This window comes from Oratosquilla oratoria, chromosome 29, assembly GCF_046742065.1.
Source record: "Oratosquilla oratoria isolate Oo_2021 chromosome 29, ASM4674206v1, whole genome shotgun sequence".
NCBI lineage: Eukaryota > Metazoa > Arthropoda > Malacostraca > Stomatopoda > Squillidae > Oratosquilla > Oratosquilla oratoria.
Genome location: NC_134805.1, coordinates 31,257,791 through 31,274,762, shown reverse-complemented (window position 1 = coordinate 31,274,762; position 16,972 = coordinate 31,257,791). Strand labels below are relative to the sequence as shown.

The following is a 16,972-nucleotide window of genomic DNA, read 5'->3' as shown; positions in this document are numbered from 1 at the left end:
GAGAGAGAGAGAAAGGGAGAGAAAGAGAGAGAAAGAGAGAGAAAGGGAGAGAAAGAGAGAGACAGAGACAAAGGCAGAGACAGAGACAGAGGTAGACAGACAGAGAGGGAGACAGACAGAGGCAGGGAGGGAGATAGACAGTGACAGAGGGGGAGACAGACAGAGATAGAAAGGGAGATAGACAGAGACAAAGAGGGAGACACAGACAGATAGGGGGACAGGGGAGGGGGAGAGGGAGAGGGGGAGGGGAAGAAGGGGAGGTTGTTGTATGAATGGACGATCATTAACCCATGAATCATGGGAATAGTGGCTAACTTGATGCTCAAAACTTTAGTTTAAACAAAGTTTAAAGTACAGGCCGTAAAAAAAACGTTCTTTGAGAGCGATTAAATCAGGACTTTTAATACTTTTGGGAATTGGTTAGTTCTAATGCAGCCAACGTGCAGCAATATCCTGTTCAACAGTTACCTTGTTTATTTGTTTGCTTGTTTACTTGCTTATAATTTTACTTGTGTACTTGCTTATTTGTTTCCTTGTTCACTTGTTTACTTGCTTATCATTTTACTTGTGTACTTGCTTATTTTTATATTGTTTGCTTGTTTACTTGCTTATTTTATTTGCGTACTTGCTTATTCGTTTACTTGTTCACTTGTTTACTTGCTTATCATTTTACTTGTGTACTTGCTTATTTTTATATTGTTTGCTTGTTTACCTGCTCATATTACTTGCTTATATTGCTCATATTACTTGCTTATACTGCTCATATTACTTGCTTATTCGTTTACTTGTTCACTTGTTCACTTGCTCACTTGTTTGCCTCCTTGGTTTTATGTCGACCTATTTTTCCTTTTTGTGTCGCTATGATCCAATGTAATCCCTTTCCAGCTCCAGAAAGGACAACAACATCTGGGCGAATGTTGGACAATGCGACGAAGCGAGGTCGTCATCGAAATAAGAAAATAATGATGACGGAAAAGAAAAAAGAAATAGTTTAAGAATGATTATACTCTTCTCACGTGAATAATGGTCTTGTGATTATCGTCTTTCTCCACGAAATGAATTACCGAACTTCGACCGGGGTGTCGGGTGTTCAGTCTCGTTTTATCTTATTTTTATTTCTATTTTACAAGTAGTTTATCGTTCATTCTATATACATACATATATACATACATATATACATACCTATATATATATATATATATATATATATATATATATATGTTGAGACATTCTGACAGGTTGACGTAAGTGGAGTAGGAAACACAGGAGTCTTAGTCTGAGTTTATTCCTGACTAGTTTCGCATACCTGCGAAACTAGTCAGGAATAAACTCAGACTAAGACTCCTGTGTTTCCTACTCCACTTACGTCATACACACACACACACACACACACACACACACACACACACACACACACACACACACACACACACACACACACACACACACACACACACACACATATATATATATATATATATATATATACATATATATATATATATACATATATATATACATATATACATATATATATATATATATATATATATATATATACATATTTATATATATATATATTATGAGGGAGAAGGGACTGGATTTTTTTCTGGACAATATCCAATTGAACCTGCTGCGTTTGAGCAAATTTGTTAATAGTACTGATGCAGATCCCTCGGCCACGCTGGCGTTCAGGCAGAGTCGGTTTTTTCTCGACGTTGACGAACGTAGTATGGACCACTTACTCGATTATATTTGTATCCATAAAAAATAATCATATATAAGTATGATTTATATAATATATAATAATGTCTAAAGAGCGTCGCGATGAAACTGTTTCTGTTGCTAATATATCCGGTGTTCCAAACATTCTACATAAACCTTTCACTCAGTAAGATGAAATGCGAATTACTTTATGATATGTTCTATTTGTGACAAGGTGAAGACATGATGCTATAAACACTTAGCTTCATCTTTTGAGGTGTCGGGGGTAGGGGGTAGGGGTAGTGGTAGGGGTAGGGGTAGGGGAATGGGTAGGGGTAGGGGATAGGGTGTAGGGTGTAGGTGGGGTGTACACTAACGCGATGGAACTCACGATGCCTTTGTTCTTTCTGGAACCGGTAAAGAGACCGGACCTTGTTAGCGAGCTGACCACGAGCTTATTTTGCTCTCTTTGAGCTTATTTTGCTCTCTTCCCGGCTCAGATACTCGGTTCATTTCAGAACGGCAAAAAAAGGGGAAAACTTGTAACAAGAGGCTTCTCAGTGTCACGAGAAAGAAAGATTTTCATGCGAGCTTTGTTCCCAGTGAAGATGTAGTGAAGCTTTCATATACGACGCATGACAAGCAGAAAATCGTAAGCGTTTACAAGTTTTCGCCTAAATTTTTTTTGATATGTGTACACATTTCTGTCATAAATAGTTGTTCTAAAGGTTACAACAAATAAATGGATAGATCACAGCTGTGACTGTAATTGGTTGCAGTATTGCTTATTATTTGGCGAATACATTTTATTCCCCTATTAGGAAGAAGCTTTTAATATATAGAAATAGACAATTGAGGTTAGCCTAAACCTCTTCAGGAAGGTGATGCTTTCTCTCTAACTAGATAAAATCATTTGACGTGAGTCAACACAAAACCCATACGGAGCGTCACTATGTCAAAGGGGTTTCATAGTCCACGAAGACGCGGCGGGGACTTCGTGAGCGATCACTCACCGTGATGGTTCTGCGCCGCTCTGGCGGCAGCTTCAGCAGCTTGTCGGCGAGTCGTTGGCGTCCACATGTATCGGTGGAGGTTGGAGATGATGTGGGTGCCTACTAAAGTAAACCTTCCGAAGCTTCTGCAGTCCACTACACGGATGGTGATAGGCGGACAGTACAGCTCCTGTTCAGGTAGCTCCTAAGGTAACGGGAAAGCCAGAAGTTGGTTTTAGATTAAGTAAAATCCTGAATATAGTTTAAAATGGACAAAGGTAAAAGGGGGTAAAGGAAATACAGATTATTACATATCATATTAGAGTAAGAAGCCGGCAGATTACCGGATATTATTACAAGAAAACATTTACTGGAAAATCTTCAATGAAAGGGACTGGAAGTTAAGTTCATGAGAAAAGTTTGGGCACGATATTGAGAGCATAAGTTTGTTAGCTAAGGACCTAAAATTTGGCGTGTGAGAATTCCGGGGTTACGTGCGTGTGTTCGGGTGTGTGTTTGTGTGTGTGTGTGTGTGTTTGTGTTTGTGTGTGTGTGTATGTGTGTGTGTGTGTGTGTGTGTGTGTGTGTGTGTGCGTGTGTGTGTGTGTGTTATGTGTTGTGTGTTCTGTGATCTGTGTTGTGTGTGTGTGTATGTGAATGTGTATGTGCAGGTGCAAGTGCATGTGCATGTGCGTATGTGTGTATGTATGTGTGTATGTGTGTATGTGTATGTGTGTATGTGTGTGTGTGTATGTGTGTATGTGTATGTGCGTGTGTGTGTGCGTGTGTGTGTGTGTGTGTGTGTGTGTGTGTGTGTGCGTGTGTGTGTGTGTGTGTGTGTGTGTGTGTGTGTGTGTGTGTGTGTGTGTGTGTGTGTGTGTGTGTGTGTGTGTGTGTGTGTGTGTGTGTGTGTGTGTGTGTGCGTGAGTGCGTGTGTGTGCGTGCGTGTACGTGTACATTTTCGTGCTGCTCATGTTGTCTAGGTTTCACTGCACCAACAAGTCATGAACTCTGAACTATATCTTTCATAATAAATATTTTCAGTTATCTTGGATATTCCCAGTCAACATAACATTGCCTCATAAATAAGACACATTTCATATTCTTAAAGCCATTCCTTGAAATATTTGAAATACTTTTCTGCTGCATTTTCTTTCACTGTATGCAGTCCTGCCTTCGTAATTTACCTATTTTATCTACTTTTGCGGACTCATGGATTGAACAAATCTATATTTCGTTGTTGAATATTTGAGATAAAATATTCTTATACATAATATTTCTCTTATGATTCAGTTTAAGGTCACGGACTTCTCACTCGAGAGTATCAAGTTTAAGGTCACGGACTTCTCACTCGAGAGTATTCAGTTTAAGGTCACGGAATTCTCACCCGAGAGTATTCAGTTTAAGGTCACGGAATTCTCCCCCCGAGAGTATTCAATTTAAGATCACGGACCTCTCACCCGAGAATATTCAGTTTAAGGTCATGGACTTCTCACCCGAGAGTATTCATTTTAAGGTCACGAACCTCTCACCCGAGAGTATTCAATTTAAGGTCACGGTCCTCTCACCCGAGAGTATTCAATTTAAGGTCACGGACCTCTCACCCGAGAGTATTCATTTTAAGGTCACGGACCTCTCACCCGAGAGTATTCAATTTAAGGTCACGGTCCTCTCACCCGCGAGTATTAAGTTTAAGGTCACGGACTTCTCACCCGAGAGTATTCAGTTTAAGGTCACGGACTTCTCACCCGAGAGTATTCAAATTAAAGGTCACGGACCTCTCACTCGAGAGTATTCAGTTTAAGGTCACGTAATTCTCACCCGAGAATATTCAGTTTAAGGTCACGGACTTCTCACCCGAGATTATTCAGTTCAAGGTCACGGACTTCTCACTTGAGAGTATTCAGCTTAAGGTCACGGACTTCTCACTCGATTGTATTCAGTTTAAGGTTACGGATTTCTCGCCTGAGAGTATTAAGTTTAAGGTCACGGACTTCTCGCCCGGGAGTATTAAGTTTAAGGTCACGGACTTCTCGCCCGGGAGTATTAAGTTTAAGGTCACGGACTTCTCAACCGAGAGTATTCAGATTAAGGTCACGGACTTCTCACCCGAGAGTATTCAGTTTAAGGTCACGGACTTCTCGAGAGTGCTAGGATGGTGCTACCTTAGGAAGGACATTCTGAAACACCGAAATCTAATGTAGTCCATCCTTATTACGAACTCGCCTACCGCAAAGCAGGACTCGAACCGCCTCCACTCCTGACCTCTCGCCCAAGTAGTGACGTCCAAAGCCGCTCGGCCAGCAACCATCCCCATATTTGTCTCTTAATGACATATATGATTTTCAAAACAAAATGTATTGATGATACAATACCGAGATGTACAAGTATATTTTTCGTAAATTCAATCTACCTTGGGTCCCTTTTTTCAGTTTCTTCCTTTTATTCCTGTGAAACTTTTCTTCTACTTTCCACCTCTGTTTATTTATCTATTTATCTAATTATCTATTTTAAAACGAGCGTCGCAAGCCTTACCAGGTCGATGTACTTGACGGGGCTGTTGAAGTTCGGGTTTCGCCGGGCCGAGGTGATGACGGCCGACTGGACGATGTGGCCGGCGATCTCGACATCAACCCGGGGCCGGTCCACCGTCAGAAGGTGGATCCTCTTCAGGTCTCGAAGTCCCCAAAAGAGCACCTAAGGAAAGACAAGTCAATGTTTGGCATTTGGAGAGGGAATGTATATATTTTATTCTCTTTGGATTTTCTTATTTCTGGAGAGATATGTTGTATATAGATACATATACATATACATATACATATACATATATATATATATATATATATATATATATATATATATATATATATATATATATATATATATATATATACACACACACACTGGGTCAGGCATAGTTTCTGAAGACCCCTATAATGTTAAAATAGAAAAGCTTGAACTGGAATTATATATACCTGTAAATGAACACACACACGTACGCTAGCACACACGCACACATAAACGCACAAACACACATTCAAACACACATACATAAACACACACACACACACACACACACACACACACACACACACACACACACACACACACACACACACACACACATGCACACACACACACACACACACACACACACACACACACACACACACACACACACACACACACACACACACACACACACACACACACACACACACACACACACACACACACACACACACACACACACACACACACACACACACACACACACACATGCACACAAGTAGAGAGAGAGGATGAAAAGAAAAGAGAAGAGAAGAGATGAGTAGATGTGTATGGTGCCACCAGTCCATAAGTTTGTCCTTGAGCTTCCATTCTCCTCAAGTGTGACCCTACCTCTGCAAGAGGCTCAGCATTAAACTGACTCTGAAGGGTGAGCTCTTTGCTTTAATGAGCTCCACCGCTTTCCATCTGAGGGAATGGTCGTAGGGTAGTAAACTATTCATCATTAACGCCGTCATCACCAACATCACCACCATCACCATCACCATCACCACCACCAACACCACCATTGTCACCACCACCAACAACATCAGCAACACCACCAACACCACCACCACCATTAACACCACTGCTACCATCCTCCTTCTCCTCCTCTTCCTCTTCCTCTTCCTCTTCTTCCTCCTCCTCCTCCTCATCATCATCATCTTCAACATCATCTTCAACATCATCTTCAACATGATCTTCAACATCATCATCATCTTCAACATCATCTTCAACATCATCTTCAACATCATCATCATCTTCAACATCATCTTCAACATCATCTTCAACATCATCATCATCTTCAACATCATCATCATCTTCAACATCATCTTCAACATCATCATCATCTTCAACATCATCTTCAACATCATCATCATCTTCAACATCATCTTTGACATCCTCCTCTTCCTCGTCATCATCATCATCATCATCATCATCATCATCATCATCATCATCATCACCATCATCATCATCATCATCATCATCATCATCATCATCATCATCATCATCATCACCATCATCATCACCATTATGAGTAGCTATATCTATTACATATGGGATCGTTATTGTCACCGTCATCAATATCACCAGAATATTTTTCGTTGTTTGATATTCTAGAGAAAAGGATCGTATGTAAAGGGTAATGGAAACGCCGTGTCCCACCACTCGGGTACTCGGTGGGTCATTAAACATATAATTAATCGGGAAAAAGAATAAAAGAAAAATGGAAGGAAAGAGATAGAAAAAAAAACAGAGAAAGAAAAAGAAAGGAATAAGGAAGGAAGAAAATAAAATAAAGAAAGAGAAGGAAAGAAAGAAGGATAGAATGAAGGAAGAAAGAGAAAAAAGAAAGCAGGGAGAGAAATAAGTAAAAGAAAAAACAGGAAAAATGGAAGAACAAAAGAAAGAACGAAAGAAAAAAGAAAAAGGATAAAGAAAGAAGAACGAAAAAAGAAGAGGTAAACGGACAATGAAAGATGAAGAAGAACAAAAGGAAGAAGTCGAAGACAAAGAAGAACAAGAACAATTACAAGAACAAGAGGAGAAACAAGAGGAAGAAGAAGAACAAGAGGAAGAAGAAGAACAAGAAGAAGAAAAACAAGAGGAAGAAGAAGGAAACGAGGAAGAAGGACAAGAGGAAGAAGAAGAACAAGAGGAAGAAGAAGGACAATAGGAAGAAAAACAAGAGGAACAAGAAGGACACGAGGAAGAAGAAGGACAAGAGGAAGAAGAAGAACAAGAGGAAGAAGAAGAACAAGAGGAAGAAGAAGAACAAGAGGAAGAAGAAGAACAAGAGGAAGAAGAAAACAACAACAAAAATCCAAACAACAACAACAACAATACAAACAACAACAAAACCGGATACTCACTTCTAGCCGGTACCGGGCTAAGGTCGGCCGGATCCCGAGTGGGACGGGTAGGATGGGCCCGATGTCCCCCGGATGCTGATCCTTGGCGTCCGGCAGGCAGAGAGCGTCCCCGTCTTCTCCCTCCTTGAACTGTGAAGACAAAGGGGAAGCAGAGATGAAGACGGAACGTGAGGTCAACTCCTTCCTTATCAGTCATTTATTATTATTTATATTATTATAATTTTTATTTTATTTATTTATTTATTTATCATTATTATAATTTCTATTCCGAATCCGACCTAGTTATGGATCAAAAGGTCTCCTGTCGGCATGCTCCTCCTTTGTGATCCTTTGTAACTATATTATATGTTTTGCCTCGCATGCAGTGTTGACCGCATAAGTTTGATTCGTTTGAATGAACGCTTAAACAATATACTGTAATACCTTTCCAATGGTCATGTTGTATGTTGTATTTGTCTCTTTGAGGGACACTTTTTTGGTTGTATACGTACATACATACGTATGTACATACATACATATGTACATACATTCATACACACACACACACACACACACACACACACACACACACACACACACACACACACACACACACACACACATACACACACACATACACACACACACATACACACACACACACATACACACACACATACACACACACGCACACACACACACACACACACGCACAGGCACACGCACACACACATGCACACACACACACACACACTTATTCAGTATATATGTTTGTGCATGTGTACTGTATATAGATGGGGATCATGTGGGTGAAAGAGAATACAGTGAGGATGATATGAGGGTGAGCATGAGGATACGAGTCACCAATTCAACGAGGAAAGTCAAGGAATAGCCCAAGGAGGACGTAGAGGGCGCCAGCAATGCTCAAGGACAACCTCCAAGAGCAGCACGAGGGTAACCGGGAGGGAGAGAAAGAAAAAAAAATGATGGTAATGGTGAATGAGCACCTTTTACAACGTTTCGGATATTCCTACTTCCTCCGCGTGGTTCGTTGGAGAGTCTGGTGCAATATTCATATGCTAAGTGCTTTTCATTATGGAAAGAAGGGTTTAGGTCCTGAGGGGTTTATAAGAACCTTGGGGCGAGGTTCTCATGCGACGAGCCGAGAGAGAGAGAGAGAGAGAGAGAGAGAGAGAGAGAGAGAGAGAGAGAGAGAGAGAGAGAGAGAGAGAGAGAGAGAGAGAGAGGTAGAGAGAGAGAGAGAGAGAGAGAGAGAGAGAGAGAGAGAGAGAGAGAGAGAGAGAGAGAGAGAGAGAGTAAGAGAGAGAGAGAGAGAGAAAGAAAGAGAGAAAGAGAGAGAGAAATGAGAATGAATATGTATTTCCATGGGCTGGTTTCACATATTTCGTACAAGAATTTTATATTTTCCTTCTTGTTCCATGTCCTCTTTACTAAATCCCGATCTATTTGGCTATTCCCTTTCACTTTGTCCACTTTGAAATGATCTGGTAGGACCTTGATGGACACAAGTCCAGGAAGCCTCGACTGTCTGACCGACCGACCAGTTGACTGACTGACTGACTGACTGCCTGACTGACCAATCGTTGTCGTTCCTCCACACACCAGATAAAATCCTCGTCAAGACACCTCCTGTCTCTTATTCTTCCAAGAACATTCTTTCTCCAGGCTTCGTATCGTCACACGTCACGCGTCCCTCTTACTGGCATCTCATATCACTCTTTGTCCTTCATAGAGTCTGCAAACTTCCCGTAGCTGGAGTTCGCCAATGGGTCTGTACTCTGTGCATCGCATACGATTTTTTTTTCTTCTTCTACCAGCGGGATCACAGCCCAACTTTACACACTCGCGTTCATTCCACTGACGTTTTGGTACTTCATTCTCCTCTCCCAGTGACCAAAGTCTACTTCATCTCTTTATTCTTCTTTCACCATTTTCTTTCCATTATTACCAACATTCCAGATTCTCAAAGTTGAAGCTCCTTGCGATCGTACCCAAGGCTTTCGGTCAGAAAAGGGAGTAATACCTCGGCAAACAAGAATGGTTTATGAGCTCATAGGTAAGTATACAGACGCGTGCACATGCGGGTACACACGCACGCACACACACACACACACACACACACACACACACACACACACACACACACACACACACACACACACACACACACACACACACACACACACACACACACACACACACACACACACACACACACACAGAGTGCATGTATGACTTCTGATATAACGGTGTTGGTAGTTGTGAGGAAAGCAATTTTGTTAACGTCTATTTTCCATAATCTTGCAAATTCCATTTCAAGTGAGAGCAGGTCGCCACAACTTTGAGTGTGATTTTGCTTTACTTTGCCAACGTCAAAAAGGACACGAATTTCATTTCCTGGTAGCACAAGTAAGCCATATTGTGGAGAACGCTTTTGTATGATCTCAGACGTTGTTATATTCTTTTGCATATATGTATTTTGATCTAACGAGAAAATTCAAAGTAAAATGTAAAGAAATATTGATTAATTCTCTCCTTACGAAGTTAAGCGTAATCTAATATAATTCTCAGTGGGTTGATTGCCTCAAAAAGGGCATGGATTAAAAAATGCAAAATGCATTAATTTTTTTGTCATGAAACTCGACAAAGCAGGAGGAGATGAAAGAAAAGGTCTGCTTGAGCTCCTTAATGTCATTGACAAAACTTCTTCGAAAAATGGCAAGGAAGAACGCAGATATTGCTATACTTTTTGTTGTGCTGTTTGAAGGGAAGATGGGAAACGAACAAAGGGAGAATCATTCAGGGTTGCCGTCGGGTGGCCCACTTAGGCACGTAGGGTCAGGTAGGAGGGTCAAGTTGAAATTGGGTTAACTTGGTGAATTCGTTAGTTTGTAATGAGTCACTCCGGGAACAGATACGAGTGTAAAGATTTCCAATTACCGAAAGGAAGTTAGGGGATTCTAATACTTGTAGTTGACTTCTAGTTAGGCGAAGTTATTAATGGAGATGACATGGGATAGAGGAACAATTGCCTACTTTTCTTCTAAGTAGAGTCACAACATTCAAGATGAAGGAAAATATATTGTTTATTTTTTATCTATTTCAGTAGATATAGAGATTATTTCAAACGAGTTTAACATCTGTCTACAAGAATTAGTATGTCGATTCAATATAAACAAATATTGGCTATGATAACTAGTACAAATTATTTTGAAATTAGTATCTCAATTATTTAACTATCAACCTGATATACCTGTTGCTGATATATTTAATAATCCTTGTAATGAACAGGGCCTATTCTTTTATACTGGCTGTCGGCAAACTATTTGATTAATTTTCGTGGAACACCCTCGGCAAGAGGCACTTTTCCCTTTATTATAGCTGTCACCTAACTATTCTAATCTTCATAGCAGCGTGGTTTAGTTTTTTGTGATAGTATCTGCTAAAACATAGATTTAGGTGAAAAATGCCACTAAAACAATTGGAGAGGTTAAATCTGGTCGCAACGATGAAATATACAGTATATACTAAATTAGTAAAACCTAATCATTATAACTGAGAGCAGAATTGGACCTCTCACTCGTAGGAACTAATTAAGTTGTGTTTCCAAAAATGAACGGCTCGTGAGGCGCGCTCAGGTGGTTCCACCAATAGAGATAATTCGGGTAGATTGGAAGGCTTAGGGAGGCGAGATGGGACGGATCCGGGTGTCCAGAGGACATTCTGGATCGGAGGTAAGTGAGGAAGGGTGTAAGGTTCTGGGAAGTAGGAAGTGGGTTGTGATATGGGAGAGGAGTGTTGGGTGGGTTGAAGCTCAGGCGTTGGCCGTTGAGGGTTGGGCGTTGGGAGGTTGTGGGTTGGGGATGAGGTTGGTGGTTGGAAATTATAGATTGTTTTGGGATCGGGAGCTGGAAGTTGGGGGTTGGGGCTGCGGTTGAGGTTGGGATTTGGAGGGGTTGGAGGTTTGGGGTTAGGGTTGGGGTAAGGGATTAGGGTTTGGGTAAGGGGTTGGGAGTTGGGAGTTGGGGTTGGGATCAGGTATTAAGGGTTAGGGTCAGGTGTTAGGGTTTGGGGTCAGGTGTTAGGGTTTGGGGTCAGTTGTTAGGGGTTGGGGGTTGGGGACTGGGGTTAGAGGCAGGGGCTGTGGGCTGGGGGCAGTCACAAGTGCACTACATAAAATTTGAAAAAGGCAAAGCTCTTCTGTTGTTCGATTAGACAATAGAAAAGTTAATAAATGAACAGAAGGAAGTAAATTAAACAGAAAACGATAATGTTGGAGGAACTATGTTCTTGCAGGAAAGAGAGGAAGAGCTGAGGGATTAAGAAAGGTATAAGGACGAAATGCGAAGAGAAGAATGAGACGAGGAAGAATGAGACAAGAGAAGAAATGTGAGATGGGGGAGGTGAAACAAAGACGAAGATATATAACCAATCAATCCATTGCCCAGGCTTTCTCCTGCAGATAGCTCGCGGCTGCTAGAATGGCGGCCACGGCCTGGAACATAATTCAATCAATCACGAGGTTTTGTGTTTCTATCTGATGTGAATGAGTGAGGGAGGGACAGTGTGTCATTAAGTGCTATGTGCCTTTCGTGTGGTAATTGCTTATTGGTCAATTGATGGATTTTGCTTCACCGATTCTGTGTTGGTGGTGCTGGGCGATTGACTGAACGTAAGCGTGTCAGTACAACTCTTGTCTCTCTTGGAAGTAATTTGTTTTGGTTCGTTTTTGGAAGTGTCCGTTGGGGCATAGATCTTGGCGGGTTTATGTGTTGTACGGACCTACTGTAGAATGCTAGGGGTACATTTTTGTAGACGTTTGAGTAAAATACTATTGCGATTATTCTTATGTTGTATATGGTGAGCTGAATTTATGTAATGTGATGAGTCAAAGGCTTATACATTGACAGTTTTGAAAAATATAAAATGTGGAAGAATGAAACGAAGACGAATGAGACGAAGAAAAATGAAACAAAGAATAATGAGCCGGAGAAGTTTACATAAGAGAAATTAGACGAAGAAGAATAAGACGGAGTAGGAAAATTAAACGGAAGGAAATGAATAGTGGAAGGGAGGAAATTGTAAGAGAGAAGAAAATTCACAGCTGGTCCCGGAGAAGCTGGGAAAAAAGCCTAACCGTTGGGAGTGACCGAGTCTGGCAGGGAATTAAGACTTTGGAGTAGAAGAAAGAGAACAAGAGGGGAATGGAAACAAATTCCAATAAATTTGTAAAAATAATCAAGAATATATTGGACAGTAAATAGGTGTTGATTGGATGTAGAATGGGTAAAGGGTGGGCATATGGCTTGGTTGGCCACCCCTCTTATAGAAGGGAAAGAGCCTTTTCGTATATGTATATATATTTAGATATCTCAAAGGTTCAAAAACAGGCATACGGACATAATTGCAAATAATCTGAAAAGCCATAATTATATAATAATTGCTGGAGAGAAAAATTCTGGTGTAACTAGCTATTAGTAATGACCTGATGTTATCTGAACATGATATTTTCTCCATGAAAAATTATAAGAGACGTAACAACTAATTACATAATTTTTAGTACAAGGGACCTATTGCTATCGACATGTTATCTTACATACGTCTATTCCAGGTTATGTTGTTTCCGTGTAGTTTTTTAACCTCGTTATAAGCAATAACTGTATATGATATATATATATATATATATATATATATATATATTATATATATATATATTTATATATATATATATACATATACAGTATATATATATATATATATATATATATATATATATTTATATGTATATCCATATACAGTATATATATATATATATATATATATATATATATATATGTATATATAATATATACATACATATATATATATATATATATATATATATATATATATATATATATATATATAGTTTTTTCTGTAGAAAAGTGAACTCTATGAAAACCTTTCCAGATTATGAGTTTTTTCTTCTCATACTGGAAGCAGGATTAGAGAACTGAAATCACCTGACAGAGGAAAATCAGTTATCGAAGCTGGGGAAGGGGATGGGGTGGGGTGGTGGGTGATCTCACTTCACCATCCCACTCCCACGCAGTGGGAAGTGAGAAATCCCTGTCAGTTGCGGTTTTTTTTTTTTTTTTTCTTTTTCTTTTTTCTTCTGGACATCCAAGACGAAGGGGGTTTTGGCAGAGCAGGGGAACCCTGAAGAATGTCTGAGAGTTGTTCTCTTTCAATAGTGAATTTAATTCCTTACCCACAGAGCGAGGTGGTGACAAAGCAAGACACTCTTGCCTTGCTGACGTCATACCTGCCATTGCTGACGTCATACTTGACATTGCTGACGTCATATTTGACCTTGCTGACCTCATACATGACCTTGCTGGCGTCATAATTGCCCTTGTTGACGTCATACTTGCTCTTGTTGATGCCATACTTGCCCTTGATGACGCAATACTTCCCCATGCTGACGTCATAAATGCCCTTGCTGACGTCACGCTTGCCCTCGCTGACGTCATATTTGACCTTGCTGACGTCATACTTGTCCTTGATGATATTATACAAAGACGCACGGGAATTCGAGCCGCCTTATTCTGGCTTGTGGTTAGAATAAATTGAATTCGGGTTAGGAATGAGATAAGCGGAATGAAACTAAGTTAAGGAACCCAGCGTCTTTCGGTCCCCCTTCCGACCCCCTCTTACCGCCCCCCCTACCGCTCCCCTTACCGCCCCCCTACCGCCCCCCTACCGCTTCCCCTACTGCATCCCCCTACCGCCCCCCTACCGCCCCCCTACCGCCCCCCTACCGCTTCCCCTACCGCCCCCCCTACCGCTTTCCCTACCGACCCCCCCTACCACTTCCCCTACCGCCCCCCCCCCCTACCGCTTCCCCCTACCGCTCCCCCTACCGCTTCCCCTACCGCTCCCCTTACCGCCCCCCTACCGCCCCCCTACCGCTTCCCCTACTGCTTCCCCCTACCGCCCCCCTACCGCTTCCCCTACCGCCCCCCTACCGCTTCCCCTACCGCCCCCCTACCGCTTTCCCTACCGCTCCCCCTACCGCCCCCCTACCGCTTCCCCCTACCGCTTCCCCTACCGCCCCCCTACCGCTTCCCCCTACCGCTTCCCCCTACCGACCCCCTACCGCTTCCCCTACCGCCCCCCTACCGCTTCCCCCTACCGCTTCCCCTACCGCTTCCCCTACCGCCCCCCTACCGCTTCCACTCCCGTCCCCCTACCGCCCCCCTCCCGCTTCCCCCTACCGCCCCCCTACCGCTTCCCCTACCGCCCCCCTACCGCTTCCCCCTACCGCCCCCCTACCGCTTCCCCTTCCGCCTCTCTACCGCCCCCTACCGACGCCAGATGATTTTATTCAGTTTAGGGCCGAGGCTCGAGAGGGAGTATTACTTAGGTTTTGTTCATACTAGCGGTTTGAACCGCGCGGAAACCGCGGCGGTATCACACATTCAAGAAAAAGCTGCGCGGTTATGTGTGAACGCCTCCATTGACACAATGTAATTGAATTGTAGCGGTTTCAACCGCGACGGTTGAAACCGCTAGTGTGAACGGGGTCTTGGTAATGCGTCGGCAACATCCCACTTCTATCTTCTGGGGAAAATATCGAGCCGAGGAGTTGAAGCCATAGATGGGGCGAGGGGAAGATTCAAGGAAAGGAGGAGAAGGGAAGGAGAGGAGAAGGAAATTCTTATAATGTAACGTACCCTGTTGAAGGAGTATATTGAAGAAAAGAGGAGAAACGAGAAGAAATTCTGGTAGAAACTGTACAAGACGGTAATGAGCTAAGGAAAGAAGACAATAAGAAAAAAAAAATAAAAAGAGAGGGAACGGTATTGGCTACAATATTCTTGGAGCAGCCTTAATTGAAGGATTAGTACATTTTAATACAAACCCCTGTGTAGGGTATTGACATCATAAGTTTTATATATATATTTTTTCAAATTAAATTTTTACAAATACAACTTCTTCGTGCGCACACACGCACATGTTCCTTCATATAATCACACACACAACGATGCACACACACAGACACGCACACACACACACACACACACACACACACACACACACACACACACACACACACACACACACACACACACACACACACACACACACACACACACAAATCCTTACCCCCTCGAATTCCTTGTGTCTATTCAAAACATTCTTCCCTTTGTACCTAGAAATGTTTTCTACTTCTAACAAAAGCGACTAATCCTGTCTAGACACATGTTTGTATACGTTCCTTCCTGACCTTCAGAGCGCGAGATTGTTCATAAGGGTATATGCGCTGGTAAGCTACATCTCTCTCTCTCTCTCTCTCTCTCTCTCTCTCTCTCTCTCTCTCTCTCTCTCTCTCTCTCTCTCTCTCTCCCTCTCTCTCCCCCTCTCTCTCCCTCTCTCTCCCTCTCTCTCTCTCCCTCTCTCTCCCTCTCTCTCTCCCTCTCTCTCCCTCTCTCTCTCTCTCCCTCTCCCTCTCTCTCTCTCTCTCTCTCTCTCTCTCTCTCTCTCTCTCTCTCTCTCTCTCTCTCTCTCTCTCTCTCTCTCTCTCTCTCTCTCTCTTCCCTCCTCCTCCTCCTCCTCCTCTGCCAACTTAACCTTCATCTTCATGCATTTACATATATCCCTAAATCAATATTAATAATTGTTAACGTTTTTGATACCTTTTTCGACATGTATATTTATCTGCTTCTACCATCAAACGATCTTTTTAGCCAATGAGAAAAAAAAAGATATTTTATCTATCTATCTATCTGTCTATCTATCTATCTGTCTGTCTATCTATCTGTCTATCTATCTATCTATCTATCTATAAATCTATCTATCTCTGTCTGTCTATCTATCTCTGTATCTAGCTGTGTATGTATGTATGTATGTATGTATGTATGTATATATGTATTTATATATGTATTTATGTATGTATTTATGTATGTATATACATATATGTATCTTTATCACCATCTTCAACTCTACCTCTACTTCTATCTCTATCGCTATTTCTATCTGTACTTTTATCTCTATCTCTTTTTTGTCTATATCTATATTTCATCTTTATCTCTACCACCTACCTCTAGCTATATATCTATTTCCATCTCTATCTTTATATTTTTTCGCCTTTTCTTTCTATGTTATCATCTCCACTCCCCTCTTCTGTTCCCCTTCCAAATATTTTCTAGATTATTTTTCTCCTCTCTTCTGTGACGCCTTCTTGTCATGGTCCCCTCTACTTTCGTGTGTGCTGAGTGGCGGGTGGGATTCAACCACTGCCTCCCACGACGCTGTACCGCGGTTAAAGATAACATCCACCGGTTATTCCCACTTGCCCTGGAAGTTCTAGAA

At 41.7% G+C, this 16,972-nt stretch overlaps 1 protein-coding gene across 2 annotated transcripts in view; it reads right to left on the bottom strand.

The window, feature by feature from the left end:
* LOC143040696 (otoferlin-like) overlaps positions 1–16,972 on the bottom strand; it is a 373,948-nt gene that overhangs the window by 69,411 nt on the left and 287,565 nt on the right. For both annotated transcript variants that reach the window (XM_076212016.1, XM_076212017.1), the window contains exons 20-22: positions 7,619–7,747; positions 5,232–5,393; positions 2,718–2,901 (exon numbers count right to left, since the gene is read on the bottom strand). In XM_076212016.1, coding sequence (XP_076068131.1) covers positions 2,718–2,901; positions 5,232–5,393; positions 7,619–7,747 — 475 coding nt within the window. The remainder of the gene's footprint in view (positions 1–2,717; positions 2,902–5,231; positions 5,394–7,618; positions 7,748–16,972) is intronic.